This window comes from Scatophagus argus, chromosome 5 (assembly GCF_020382885.2).
Source record: "Scatophagus argus isolate fScaArg1 chromosome 5, fScaArg1.pri, whole genome shotgun sequence".
Taxonomy (NCBI): Eukaryota; Metazoa; Chordata; class Actinopteri; family Scatophagidae; genus Scatophagus; species Scatophagus argus.
Window position 1 is genome coordinate 5570150 of NC_058497.1, and position 12926 is coordinate 5583075.

General features: G+C 40.9%; 1 protein-coding gene across 1 annotated transcript; it reads left to right on the top strand.

Annotated features, from left to right (window-relative positions):
• Window positions 1-9391: 9391 nt before the first annotated feature.
• LOC124058877 (retinol-binding protein 2-like) lies at window positions 9392-11972 on the top strand. The gene is made up of 4 exons (XM_046388474.1): window positions 9392-9506; window positions 10569-10747; window positions 10920-11021; window positions 11631-11972. The coding sequence occupies exons 1-4, from the start codon at window positions 9434-9436 to the stop codon at window positions 11682-11684; spliced, it is 408 nt and encodes a 135-aa protein (XP_046244430.1). The 5' UTR covers window positions 9392-9433; the 3' UTR covers window positions 11685-11972.
• The last annotated feature ends 954 nt before the right edge of the window (window positions 11973-12926 follow it).

The window sequence follows — 12926 nt, forward strand, 5'->3', positions numbered from 1 at the left end:
CACTAATAGATGTTCTACGGTCCTGTGTCGTTGTTTCCAAATGATCTCCCTGGTTATGACACTAAAGGGTCAGTCCACCACAAAACCACACTGATAAATCCTTAGAGCGCTATTGGCCAAAGCTGGCATCATCCGTCATGGTGCTGCTGCTACGCCTCTGTAATACCTTTCATACCGTCTGGAAAGATTCCAGCTCTTAAAATAGTGTCAGGGACTTGGAAGAAGGTACGGCACGCTAAGAGAAAAGGAAACTAAAGGGAAGACAAGAGAGAGTATGAAGGACAGGAAAAATGACTGCAGTAGTGCCGGTAAAGAACGCTCCTATTAGGGCAGTGGAGGGAGAAATATTGGCCAGCAAAGCCCTGTACCATTTGTCCTCGTCAGGATCTTAAATAGAATCGGGATCAATTATTCATAGGGTCTATAACTGGCAATAAATGTTAGCTGAGACGGTGCGGCCTGGGCCAGGGAGAGACAGAAAAGTGAGGTTAGAAGCAGTTACAGAAGGCCAAGTTTGAAAGTCTGGACAAAACAGCTGAATAACCAATTATAGTTCAGATCCAGAAGGGACACTTAGAAGCACCCTGCGCTTGTCTGATGTGCTACTTTAACAGCATGATAATCTTTGGAAACATAGTGCAGCCTCGAATCCAGTAAAACCAACAACATAAAATTAGCTCAGCATGAATGCTACTGCTTGAAGCTAACAGTAGCTACACACAGCCTTTGAAACTCATCATTTGTCTCGGGAGCAATGAATCACGCAAGGTTAAGGTGTAGTCTTTGTGATTCAATTATTGCCTCGCATTTTATTGTGGCTTGATTTACAGCTGAACATAGAGCAGAAGCACTATTTCAAGTTAGTACATTGTGATGAGAATGTACAGTAGGCAACAAAATCAATTATGAGCCCTTGATAGATAAAATCCTTAAGTTATGTCAAAGCTTACACTGTGAGTCTAAGATACACAAAGGAGTGCAGAAGGGTCATAAAATGTCCAAGACCAACAACCAAGAACACTTGTTACCATTCAAGTGTCATAATTACTTGGAACCTCAGTGCTGGCAGTTAAGTACACTAATCCTGTGGCTAGAGATTTCAACTGTCATCTTGTGACTTGTTTGTGCATTGTTTTATTTGTGGGGAGGATCCTGGATGGCTTTGTCAACTTCATGACACATAAAATATATGATACCAAGATCTAGAATTAATCTCATGTTTCAACATAATCTGTAAGATGTATCATACCCCTTTGTGATACTACCTGTGGCAGTTGTGACAGTTTTTCAGCTATAGCCATTGTGAGCAGTATATAACTCTCTACAGTCTATTACACAGGAGCACTGGCCGTGAACCTATCAGTGAGGCCCACAACATCCTCAAAGACAAAAAAAAATCTCCAAAAAATCAGTGAAAGACAGTTAAAAAATGTTGTTAATAAATGTTAATAAATCTCAAGGGAATGACTGCAATGAGTCTATATTGCTGTTTAACTTGATTCCAACAGAGGGCACTGCTTACATTTAGATTGGACTAAAGGCCTCAAGTTGACTCACAAAGTTACATTAATGGTTGTAAAAACAGAGATATAAATCCTTCATAACAGAGAAAAAATGACTCTGAATGCTGCATTTTTAGCCAAGAGGGAACATCTAAATATTTGGTCACAGTTATGCCAAGAGAGTATCAAGGTGTTCAAAGAAAACAGCATCAAGAGATATTTTTTGACCAAGCATGCCAGCTAAGCCATCACAGGAATACAATGCTGTGCAATGCAATGTGACGTATGAAAGAATGTTATATAAGTAAAATTTGCTCTTCAAGTCGCTGCAGAGTTTTTCAGTATTTAGCTGAGAGCAGGTCTTTCCCTCACATTACAATCATTACAATAGTGATGTGAGCACCTGAACATACCCATGAAAATCCTTCATCATGCTTCAGTTGTAAATAACCAGACAGACTGTATTGCAAGAACAGATGTTGTAAGAAACCTACTGGAATGCATTGTCTGTCAATGTTTTACTGATAATTTCAGTACTGACATTTTTTGACTTACCAAATACATTAATTATAGTTTGCTGTATAGTTTGCATTTCTAAGAGACAAGGGTTAGATGAAGTTTTTTGGTGTACAATTTGTTTGGCTGTATATATATATGCATTTCTGCCAGACTACCAACTCTAGGAATATTCGCCCATAACCTGTTACACATGTTTCCTTTGTGAAAAGAACCCTTGAAATAAATAATTAATTGGCACTTGCTATTGCCTTACAGATTCTGCTAAATCAAGTAGGCCTTAAAACCTTAAGGATTATAATAACGACGATTTTAAGAGACAAAAAGTGAACACATGGTGGTAAAGCTGAATGGCAGAAGTCTTTAATGATATGTGTTTAAGAATGCTTGCTTTAAATCTGACTGCTTTTTACTTTAAAATGTACAAAAAATTGAACACACCATAGATTTACTGCATTTGAGCTTTGTATCAGAGTCTATTACCTCGGAGACTGTGTGCAGCTACAAATCATTATATAGTAAATGAACATGTAGTTGCTCCCATAAAGTAACACTGCCAAGAAATACTGTAGAGATTACAACAGCAATAGGTTAATCTAATATTATGAGTTTACAGGCTACACATCCTTACACACTCCCAAACCCCAAAGGCAAATTGAAATATCCCTGCACACTCACACACACACACACACCAACAACAACAGAATACCTAACAAAATAAAAAATATGTAGATTGTACAAGTAAACTTCTCACATGGTCTGCATTATGTACAGCTAATTCTTTGAATAACTGCTGTTGTGGCACACACACTCAAGTGTAAGTATGGAGCAGTAATAACTGGATACCAGTCAGAGTTTAAAATCTCTACTCAAACCCCCCCATCAAAGTGTCCCTTGTATATCCGTCCTGGCGCTGAGACACAAGCCTGAGGCATGAATTATCACACAGAGACAGTTCTGGTGATAATTGACTGAAGAAATGCCAGGCACTTACTGATGAACATGGAAACCCTCCACTGTGCATCTCCAAATGGTTTTAGCGAGTTAATGGTGGTGTAGGAAAAATGAGCTCACATAAGGCAGAGGAGGTAATGTAGCTTCCAGCTCAGCTCATTTTCTCCAAACGAAAGCGATAATCTGGACCCCCAGAAGGCTTACGAGATTGAAAGCTTCACACGCGGAAGGGCCAAATAACTAAGAGAAATTAGACGTGAACCTGGGCCAAAGTTTTCTCATTCCACTCCCACGCCTCACAGCAGACGCAGTGACGTTGTTCACAAGCCTTACAGGAAGAATAAATGTGATGTAACAATCTAGTTAATTTTCTCCTCATTCCTTGTTTCATTTATCTCTGCCTTCTCTCTCTCTCTCTCTTTTGTAGGACGATTGCTATTACATCACTTCTTTTGCCACATTCCTTTTTTCAGCGTTTGCTGTAGAGGACGGAGACAGAAGTGCACAATGTTCGTGACAACTGGAGCACTTTCTATGCAGATGGACTGGCAACTGACTGTCTCAGCAGAGCAGGCTTTCATTCCCACCAATGGCTCCTCTCCTCGCCTCGTTGCAGCCTGCACAACCAGTGTGCTAGAAATGGTGTGGAAGCAGGAACAAAGATCAAATGATGCAAATGTATTGCTTTGGATTATTTAGGAAATGCTAAGAAATACATGGTATTACATTACAAAAATCAGTTGACTCTAAGCATTAGCTGAGATCATAGATTAAGCTTTTTGTTTGGATATTATACATAACAGCAGGAGAAAATGCACAGGAAAAACAATATTTTATCATTTGAGCACAATAGGGACCTATGATAGAAAGCTGAGCTGGCTCCATCCATGCAAGAAGACCTTGAACAGTGTTGGGGACTTTGAAACCGTAGCTTGAGATGCTACAAGCTATTCTTCTTTGGAAATAGTTGTACTACAACTACACTAAACTTTTTGTTGAAAGCAGCAAGCTATACTATAAACTATTCAACCTGAGCCATGTGCATCTTGCTGGGGACGTCCACTGCTTGTTTGACTCGCTCCTGAAGCAGAAGACAGTGAAGTCAGACTGAGAGTCTACATTTCCGTTAGAGTTTCACCTCAGTGTTTGGTTTTATTTGTTGCCTTGGACTGGGCCACTTTGCTAATTTGGGGAAAAAAAAATTAGCTTGCTACTGAAAATGTTCCAAGATTTTGTAAGTATGCAACATCACTTGAAAGCTTCTCTAGCACCCCTCCATGTAACAGTACTGCTACTAAATACTGACCTTGAGATGTAGTTAAAAGCTCGAAAAGGTAAGTAGACCCTTGAGCTTATGTTACTTTTATAACACGAAATTGCATGGTTGGGAGACAAAAACATGTCTGTGATGCTCATGTAAATCTCTACTCCAATCACCCATTAACAGGTGAAAATAACAGACTACATAAGTGCTCTTCCATACTCCTGTTTTTTCTGAGCATTTTCAGCTTGCACATCCAAAAATTCAGTGGAAGCGCTGGAAACTCAAAAAACAAAATTTAAATATTGCGGAAAAGTCTTCACGCCTGGTTGTGGCAGAAAAGGGAAAAGTGGATGATAAAAGCAAATTTACAAGGCGCAATGGCAACAGAGTGGATAAATCATGACATACGTCAAGCGTGTGACTTAAATGTCTGCTGAAGCTTCCTCTCTAATGAAAAGATGAAAAATAGCAGCGGATGAAAACATCAGATCAGTGTGAAGTGATGAGGAGAGACTGTGACTTTCTTTACATTTGGCTACATGAAACAATCACCAAAGCCATATTTCTAAAATTATATTTCCATAAATATGTTGTGCACACCGGAAGATGGAAAGAAGCATTCTGATGAATTACTTTCTGCGTGTTCCTGTTTGACTTGCTCCTCTGATGGATAAGAGCACCTGAATAATAATAACAACTTACAGTATTACAGTAACCTGTACCACTAACACAGAAACACAGGAGTGAGCACAGGGCAAAGTAATCTTTTTCCTCCATCTCCTTACTTTGACGTGTCGAGCCCTAGACTGCAGAATGCGAATCTGGACACTCTTTCCCTGGCTGATCCCTCAGGACCCACAGCCCTTTCCAGCTCCACACAGGAAACCCCATGCATTATGCATCACCATCCAAGCCTATTTCAGAGCAGAGAAGCAAAAAACAGAGAGAAATACAGAGCTTCCCAGGCTCCCACAATCAGTCCCACAGTTCCTTATGTTTCTGTGGAAAATTAGGTCTCATTCCAACCATACAGAATTAGGAAAACATGAAATATTTAGCATTGTTATCCCCTTCTTCCCCTCTCTATTTTCTTACGCAAACTTCCTGAGGGGGGAAAAAAGTGAAAGATGATAGAGACCCTACAGTCTGTTTTCCTCCCATGATTATCTGGATGCTCCTTTCAGGGGGAGGATGGGTGAGAAAGCACCAGCATGGATTGGTGGAGGTCAGTTTTGCAAAATTCCCCCTCAGGGGACGGGATGACACATGCCGAGGTGGAACATGGGATTTGAGTTATGCTCCCTGGAAGTGGTGAGGAGAATGGGCCTGGGCTCAGGCTGCTATAGGTTGGATCAAAGCGGCCGTGTAGCAGAGTGATGATGGTTAGGCAAGACGAGGCATTTAGCATGCATAAATGAACAAATGACCAGAGGCAAGTGTGTACAAAACATGCATACATTCATGACAGAACTCAAATGCATGCAATTCAGAGCTTTTTCTTTCTATGAAGCAGCACGCACCAACGCAAAAGGTGACCTCAACATAGAGTATTCCTCCACAGGTACCTTGCACTGAGAATGTGTCTGTGGCACCTGAATGGGCCTTGTCTATTGACATCAAGGCTGTCCAACCTGTTATTTTCTGCTCTCCAAAGGACTGCACTCTATCTATGAGTAGGTAGAGGCCATAAAATGGGCTGACAGTCACCCGGCCCTCATGTTCTGTCCATAAAAGTTTTTGGGTAAGAAAATGTCATTTTCTGTGTACGCACGAGTGTGTGTAGGCATGCGTTCCTTCTGTATGCGCAATCTCCTCTAACACAGCCACTTTTCATCTTGCACTGACGTATGTAACACCACTGCTGAGCTTCTTTTTTTCCATAAGGAGGATAAAAGCAAAAATCATTCGGTTGTGTGGGAACACTGTGGCCCTTTCAATTCTCTCTGGGACATCAAAGCACACAGCAAGACACTGCACTATTAGAGACCATGGGTGGGATGAAAATATATTACAATATCTACTCTCTGCTGAAATCCATGACGATGGTTTCATAACAAAGAGCAGATTTCTCTCAGTCATTTGTCTCCTCTGAGGATTGTGATTAATCTAACCTTTGATGATTTGAAACAACAGGGAGAAGGAAGACATGAGGGGGCCGCTGGGGGAGCTGCATGGGGATGTAAAGACTTAGTAATACAGTGCTTTGAATGCCAGGCTAATGAAGTAAATTGAATTGAATCACACAGGATATTGGAACTGTATTGCAGAGTGACACAGCATGCAAGCACAATGCACAACAGCTCACTGTTAAAAGATAAGATAGAAGGATATAAAAAAAAATCTCAACTCTCAGAGGGAGATGGGAGCGATGAAGAGTCGCAGGAAATGGAAATGCAGGATTACTTCATAGGCTGTCAACCACTTTATTCGATGTGTGTTTAAAATGAGAAGCTATCATCATCCACATCTTCTGTTGTGGTACACAGAGCGGATGTACTAGAAGGTGCGAACTGCAACCAAGCTCTGCAGAAATACTGGAGCACATTCAGCACACACTGAAGCACAGACGTAATTTACAATGCAGAGTGTGTAAGTGTGTGTGTTTATGTGCGTGTGCCTCCAAGGTTATGGAGCGCAGGAAGTGCCATTAGGTGTGAATTAGGCAGAATTAAAAATGAATCTGCTGTCATGAATTATTAAAACAACCCTAATTGCATTTGCATAAGTTTATGAGGTGATGTGTCTGTGTGCGAGCATGCAAGCGTGTGTGTGCATGTGCAAATGAATAGATTTCCTCTTTCTTATAGGATTATTTGTCATTGTCTAAGTCATAAAAGTGCACTTTCATATTTCAGTACTCTTTGCTTCATCTTGATGGTTACAGTAAAACAGTTATTGCCACTCTTTAACCTGTTCCTACAACTTACAAATTTCTTGCAGTTTACCTGACAAAAGCAAAACAAATTACAGAGAACAAATTTCCACCGAGCTGCTTACCAGATGGCTCTGTGTCATCTTATCTTTGATCACAGTATGACATGTGGTATTACTTTGAACAGAGCGTAGGCTACATTGCTACTTGTTTTCATGAAGAGCTTTGACTTGTATGCAACAACATTGCCCCTCTGTGGTGAAAGGAGCAAAATCTTCATCAGACCCTGAAGTTGAGTTGTGAGGGTATCAGGACTGACATGATGTTTTTAAATGTCACAAAAATATGTATGAAGATACATGGAGTAGAGTAAATTTTTTGTAATGTAGACACAGTATTACACTTTAAGTCACAAATCACAACAATACCACTTACACTTATACACTTTAAAAATTTTGCTTCAAATCTTATTTGAAATCATCGCTGGATTTTGATTTTTATTTGTCAGGACCCACTGTTCTACCACTGAATTTAAAGTATCAGTGTCAGTTGTCAGTGTCATTTGCAGGTGTGTATTATTTTGCTGGTTTTTTTTATTTTTTACAGTTTTGCTATGATGTAGCATGTGACCACTGTGTTTTATAACTGTGCTACTATGTGTAACACACTTGAAATGGTACCCCTTTATAAAGCCGTCATGGAGAATGTGTTACTTATGTGTTACTTATGTGCACATCGAGCAGACATTTATTTGAAGCCAGTCTGTCCAGGAGGCAACTCCACCCACTCCTGGGGGAAGTAACCAGCTTTTTATCTGCTTATCTGCTGAGACAGGAGAGACAAAACAGTAAAACTGTGGGCTGTAAAACCAAAATAATGAGCTGACGGATGCTAATGCGGCGTAGAACTGAGGTTGGAGCTAATCATGTGTAGGTTTATAACTATGAGGGGTACTTTTCATGATTTTTCATATCTTCCTGGTACTTCCTTCTACGTTTTAGGTCAGGGAATGTGTATATAAATAGTTTGGGTTACAGTGTATGAGTGTTGTAAGATTGGTTTTGGAAACACAGAAATGAAGGAAAAAAGCTAAATAAATAAAGCATTGCTTGTTTCAAATTTTTCTATTGTTAATATTAAAATATGAGTGCAGTTTGTTTGCTTTGCGTTCTTATAATACCTTACTTGATGCTTGGTCATCCACACTTATTTTAAATATGTTGGACAGTATGAAGCATGCCTTTAGTCATTGCCACTCCAAAAAGACAATGAAGTAATGAGTGCAAGTGAAGGAGTACAATTAGATTTTGCACTCTGATCATTGCCTGTGGGTGAGAGATAAGTTTTTCTGGAGATTCGAACCTCTTATCAGCTCTGATAAATGTCACGCCGCTTGAATCACCTTTGACCCTCCACATAGTGCATGACTCCATCACCCCGAGGTCAGATAGAACACTACAGTGCTGCAGTTGTGAAACCATATCATGACCAGAGTGTACTGAAAGCACTACAGCTCCTCTGAAAGAGGATACTGTATTGATCATGGCTCCTGTCGAGAGACAGTCTCTTTCACGTCTGGGCTAAAAAATAGAAAGAAGTATTAAATGGCAATTCAAGATCGGTTCATCATTTTTTGACATAAATAATTAACTTTGGTCTAGTGGTAAGACTGTAGGCTCGACACAAACCAGCCCACTTTGCATAAACCAGTACACACAACCACAAAACGATGCATGGGCGTGCACATTTGCTCACACTCTTGCAGATAAGGTAGCTTCAGCTGAATTCTTCAACAGAGCCTGAAGTCAATACTCGTGAGACAGTGCTGAAAAACAGTGTGAACTTTAGTGTGATAAATGCTGTTGTGGAGTTGCATTCAAGGGAAATGCAGGATCTTCCCTTGAATGTTGTTCCTTGATAAAAACAGAAAGAAATCATTCCCCTACACACTCAAAAAACGCTCAAGATATCATCTTAGTGCAGGCACAGCACTCATCTCTGTCCCTGCCCCCCCTCCCCATACCACTGTATTAGCATTGCTAATTTGGTCTGGCTTGTTGGAAGGAAATGTTTGTATGTATGCTTAATGGTTTTGTTAATGCACAAAGTAAACCTGAACCTTTGCCTTTGATACACACACACACACACACACACATACATACACACACTGTCCTGAGGGAATTATCAACGAACCCTGTCCTTTGGTCCATACACACACACACACACGCAGGGTGTATATAAAGGGTTGGGTCCTTGAACTAACTCTCTCAGTCTGACAAACCAACCTACAGGCAAAGCGTTATACCCTCTGCTCACCGGTCAAAAATGCCTGCAGATTACAATGGACGCTGGGAGATGGTGAGCAATGAGAACTTTGAGGACGTCATGAAGGCCCTCGGTAAGCTGCACTCCTACTGTATACTTAATGTATCATGGCATAGAAGTAGAAGGGAGAGACGGTGACTTGTAAGTCTCATTAAAAACAGGAGTCAGCTAGAAGGTTGTATTTAAAGATGCAGCCAAGTGAGGAGGGAGGCCCGAGCTGAAAATGTGTGAGTGTGTGACAGAAAGAGTGAGAGAGCAACTGTGGCGCTGCTTCATTTCCTCATTGAGCTGCTGTCAGGCCAAGTTAACCTCCACTCTGTGAGTGGTAGCCGTCCGTTACCACGCCAAATAAATATTGATTCACTCCTTCCTGCATTTCATTCTCCTGATCTGTGGAAAAGGAAGACAGATTCAGACCCCAGATCAGGCGGCGGGCCAGCTTGTCATTTATAAAAAATAAATAAATAAATTTAAAAAAGCCTATGAGTGAGAGAGAGACCATCACTGGGCTCTCCTCCTTTTGGTGTGTCCTTGATCAGGCCCAGAAACACTTTCATTATTCGCAGCTCTATCTGCAATTCATAAGACAACCCCTGCACACTTAGCTCACACAAAATCCAGGAAATCCTAAATGCCTGAACCTCATTTCCATCAAGCAGATAGGAAAACGACATCCTTATGGAAATGGGTCAAAAATATTATTTAGATGGGTAAATATAGAGGCCTCATCTGTAAGAGTGATGGGACGAAATTGAATTTTCACTTTAAGGCAAATGGGATATGAATATCTAAACGGTCGGGGTGGGTGGTTCTCTTTGGCAGGGCTCAGTGCTGAACAGGGCGGAGAAACTCATTTCAGCCCATTCTCACTTGGAGCAAGGTCATTTTTAAAGGGCAAATGAGACTGTCGAAACGAGCAGCAGGAGAGGAATCATAATAAGTGGCCTGCCTGTGCTGTCATGTGTGTTTGTAGATGTGTGCTTTTGGTGTGCCTGTGCACACAAAGATTGAGTCAGTAAGAAAAATAGTAAAACTACACATCAAACCAGGGAAAAGAAAAAAATACCCAACTCTATAAAACACCTGCCACTGACACTAAATCCCATTCATCTTGTGTGCGTGCTCGTGCTTGAAGACATTGACTTTGCCACGCGAAAGATTGCCTCCCACCTGCATCAGACCAAAGTGATCGTCCAGAACGGTGACCGGTTTGAGACAAAGACCCTGAGCACCTTCAGAAACTATGAGGTCAACTTCACCGTGGGACAGGAGTTTGAGGAGCACACAAAGGGACTAGACAACCGAACTGTTAAGGTGGGAGTGTTTTCCTTTGTTGTACTCTGAACTGAACAAGAAAGTGCTGTCAGTGACCTGTAGCTGGAGATGTAAAAAAAGAAAGAAACCATACAGTTACAGACATCAGTTATAAAACAATATGTTTGAACATTAACCAATACCATGATGTTTGTTTGTGTGGTGATACCAGACATTGGTTACCTGGGATGGAGACAACCTGGTGTGTGTTCAGAAGGGGGAGAAAGAAAATCGTGGCTGGAAACACTGGCTAGAGGGAGACCTGCTACACCTGGTGAGACGAAGAGCGACACACAGGGGCGTACTAGGCAGGATTTGTCGGCTGACATTTGTAAACGTATACCAGTAAACACACATCCCCAGGTGATCAAATAGCCACCTCAACGAAACATTCTGAACACAGTAAATTACTGAGAGTAAATTACCTGGGCAAGAGGCTAGTGGGTCATAAATGACAACTGATGGAAATTATTTTTGTTTGAGCGTGTACATTACTGTACTTTAGTATTATTATCATTATTTAGTCCTGAGTAGTATATCATTAATCATGGGAACGAGTTGTAAAAGATCTGACATGTTTGTCAGGAAATGAGATGATGCTGTGTGCACAGCTGCAGTAGTAACCTGACGAGTCCGTATCTCAAGCTGGCCATATTACACAGCAAAGCAAACAAAGATTTAAGTAAGATACACTTTTCCCTTTGCCTGAAACCTGTCTGAACCCTCAGTCCGGTCAGACTGATTTGGCTCCTATAACAATAAATGAGATAATGAACCACTATCTGAAAGATATAGATATAAGTTCTGCCTGATTACATAATTAAGAGAGAGATCTATTGCATCATGTCAGATTCAGTTTAAAGGTCCATCTCTTCTCTTTCAGGAAATCACTGTGCTCGACAAAGTCTGCCACCAAGTATTTAAGAAGAAGCAGTAAGATGGGAACACTGTCTGGCATGTGTTTCATATTGATGTCTATTTATAATTGTGAAGACCTGTAATAAATTGATTTAATAGCACTGTTCTTTTGTTGTGTTTTCACCAAAGTATGTACCAGAATTATACAGGAAGTAGTTCAGCCTCATTCGGTTCTTGTACCCCATAGTCCAGTGATGTCCCAGTAATGATCCATTTCTGTGTCACTCTGAGCAGACTTATTAAAAAATACATGTATAGGATTTCAGGACAGGGCATATATTACTTATTTTAGACTTCAAAAATTTTGAAATGGACCTTTTAGTAGTTTGAGAAAGACTGATATTATGCACTGCAAAAAAAAAAAAAAGAAAGTTGATTCAAACTCAAACTCAAAGCTGACATTCTCTGTAGGACAAACAGACCAAGCAGGAAGACAAAAGACCAAAAGACAACAGCGGTCACATTTTTGCATTTGCTTAGTAAATTGCAGGGATTAAGACTCAAAATAAACTCTTTAGGCTGTTTACGTGTAGTGTGGTGTTTGGTATTCGTTTTTTTTGTTGTTGTTTTTTTACAGTGAGCTCACAGGTACAACATGTTCTGCCGGATCTTGAGCTTCTCTAACAGGAAGAGCTGAAGGATCCACGTCGCAAAAAGAAGCTGCGTTAAGTCAGACAGCGACAGAGAGTCTTCAACCGGAAAAGGGGCATTTTTTCTTCAAAATAAAAGCGTTACATTTACAACCATTAAAAATACAGTGAATACTTCTTATTTAGTGGTCACCTTGTCTCAGCTTACGATTACAAACTTGGCGGAGCAATTGTTACAAAATATGGATGTCCATATTACAGTTTCAGATAGGCCTACGCATTGTACAACAACATGCACACCCATCCATCCATCCATTTTCTATACCGCTTATCCGTCAGGGTCGCGGGGGAGCTGGAGCCTATCCCAGCTGACTACGGACGAGAGGTGGGGTACACCCTGGACTGGTCACCAGTCAGTCCCAGGGCCAACACACAAAGACAGACAACCACACACTATCACACTCCCGCCTAGGGGCAATGTAGAGTACCAGTTAACTTAATGTGCATGTTTTTATGTTTTTGGTATTGTGGGAGGAAGCCGGAGTACCTGGAGAAAACCCACGCAGGCACAGGGAGAACATGCAAACTCCACATAGAAGGGCCCAGACCGGGATTCGAACCAGGAACCCTCTTACTATGAAGCGACAGTGCTACAACATGCACATATTGTC

Coding starts and splice junctions, on each gene's coding strand:
- LOC124058877 (XM_046388474.1), top strand. CDS start 9,434: ATGCCTGCAGATTACAATGGACGCTGGGAGATGGTGAGCAATGAGAAC. Junction 10,748..10,919: donor TAGACAACCGAACTGTTAAG/GTGGGAGTGTTT, acceptor TGGTGATACCAG/ACATTGGTTACCTGGGATGG. Junction 11,022..11,630: donor AGGGAGACCTGCTACACCTG/GTGAGACGAAGA, acceptor CTTCTCTTTCAG/GAAATCACTGTGCTCGACAA.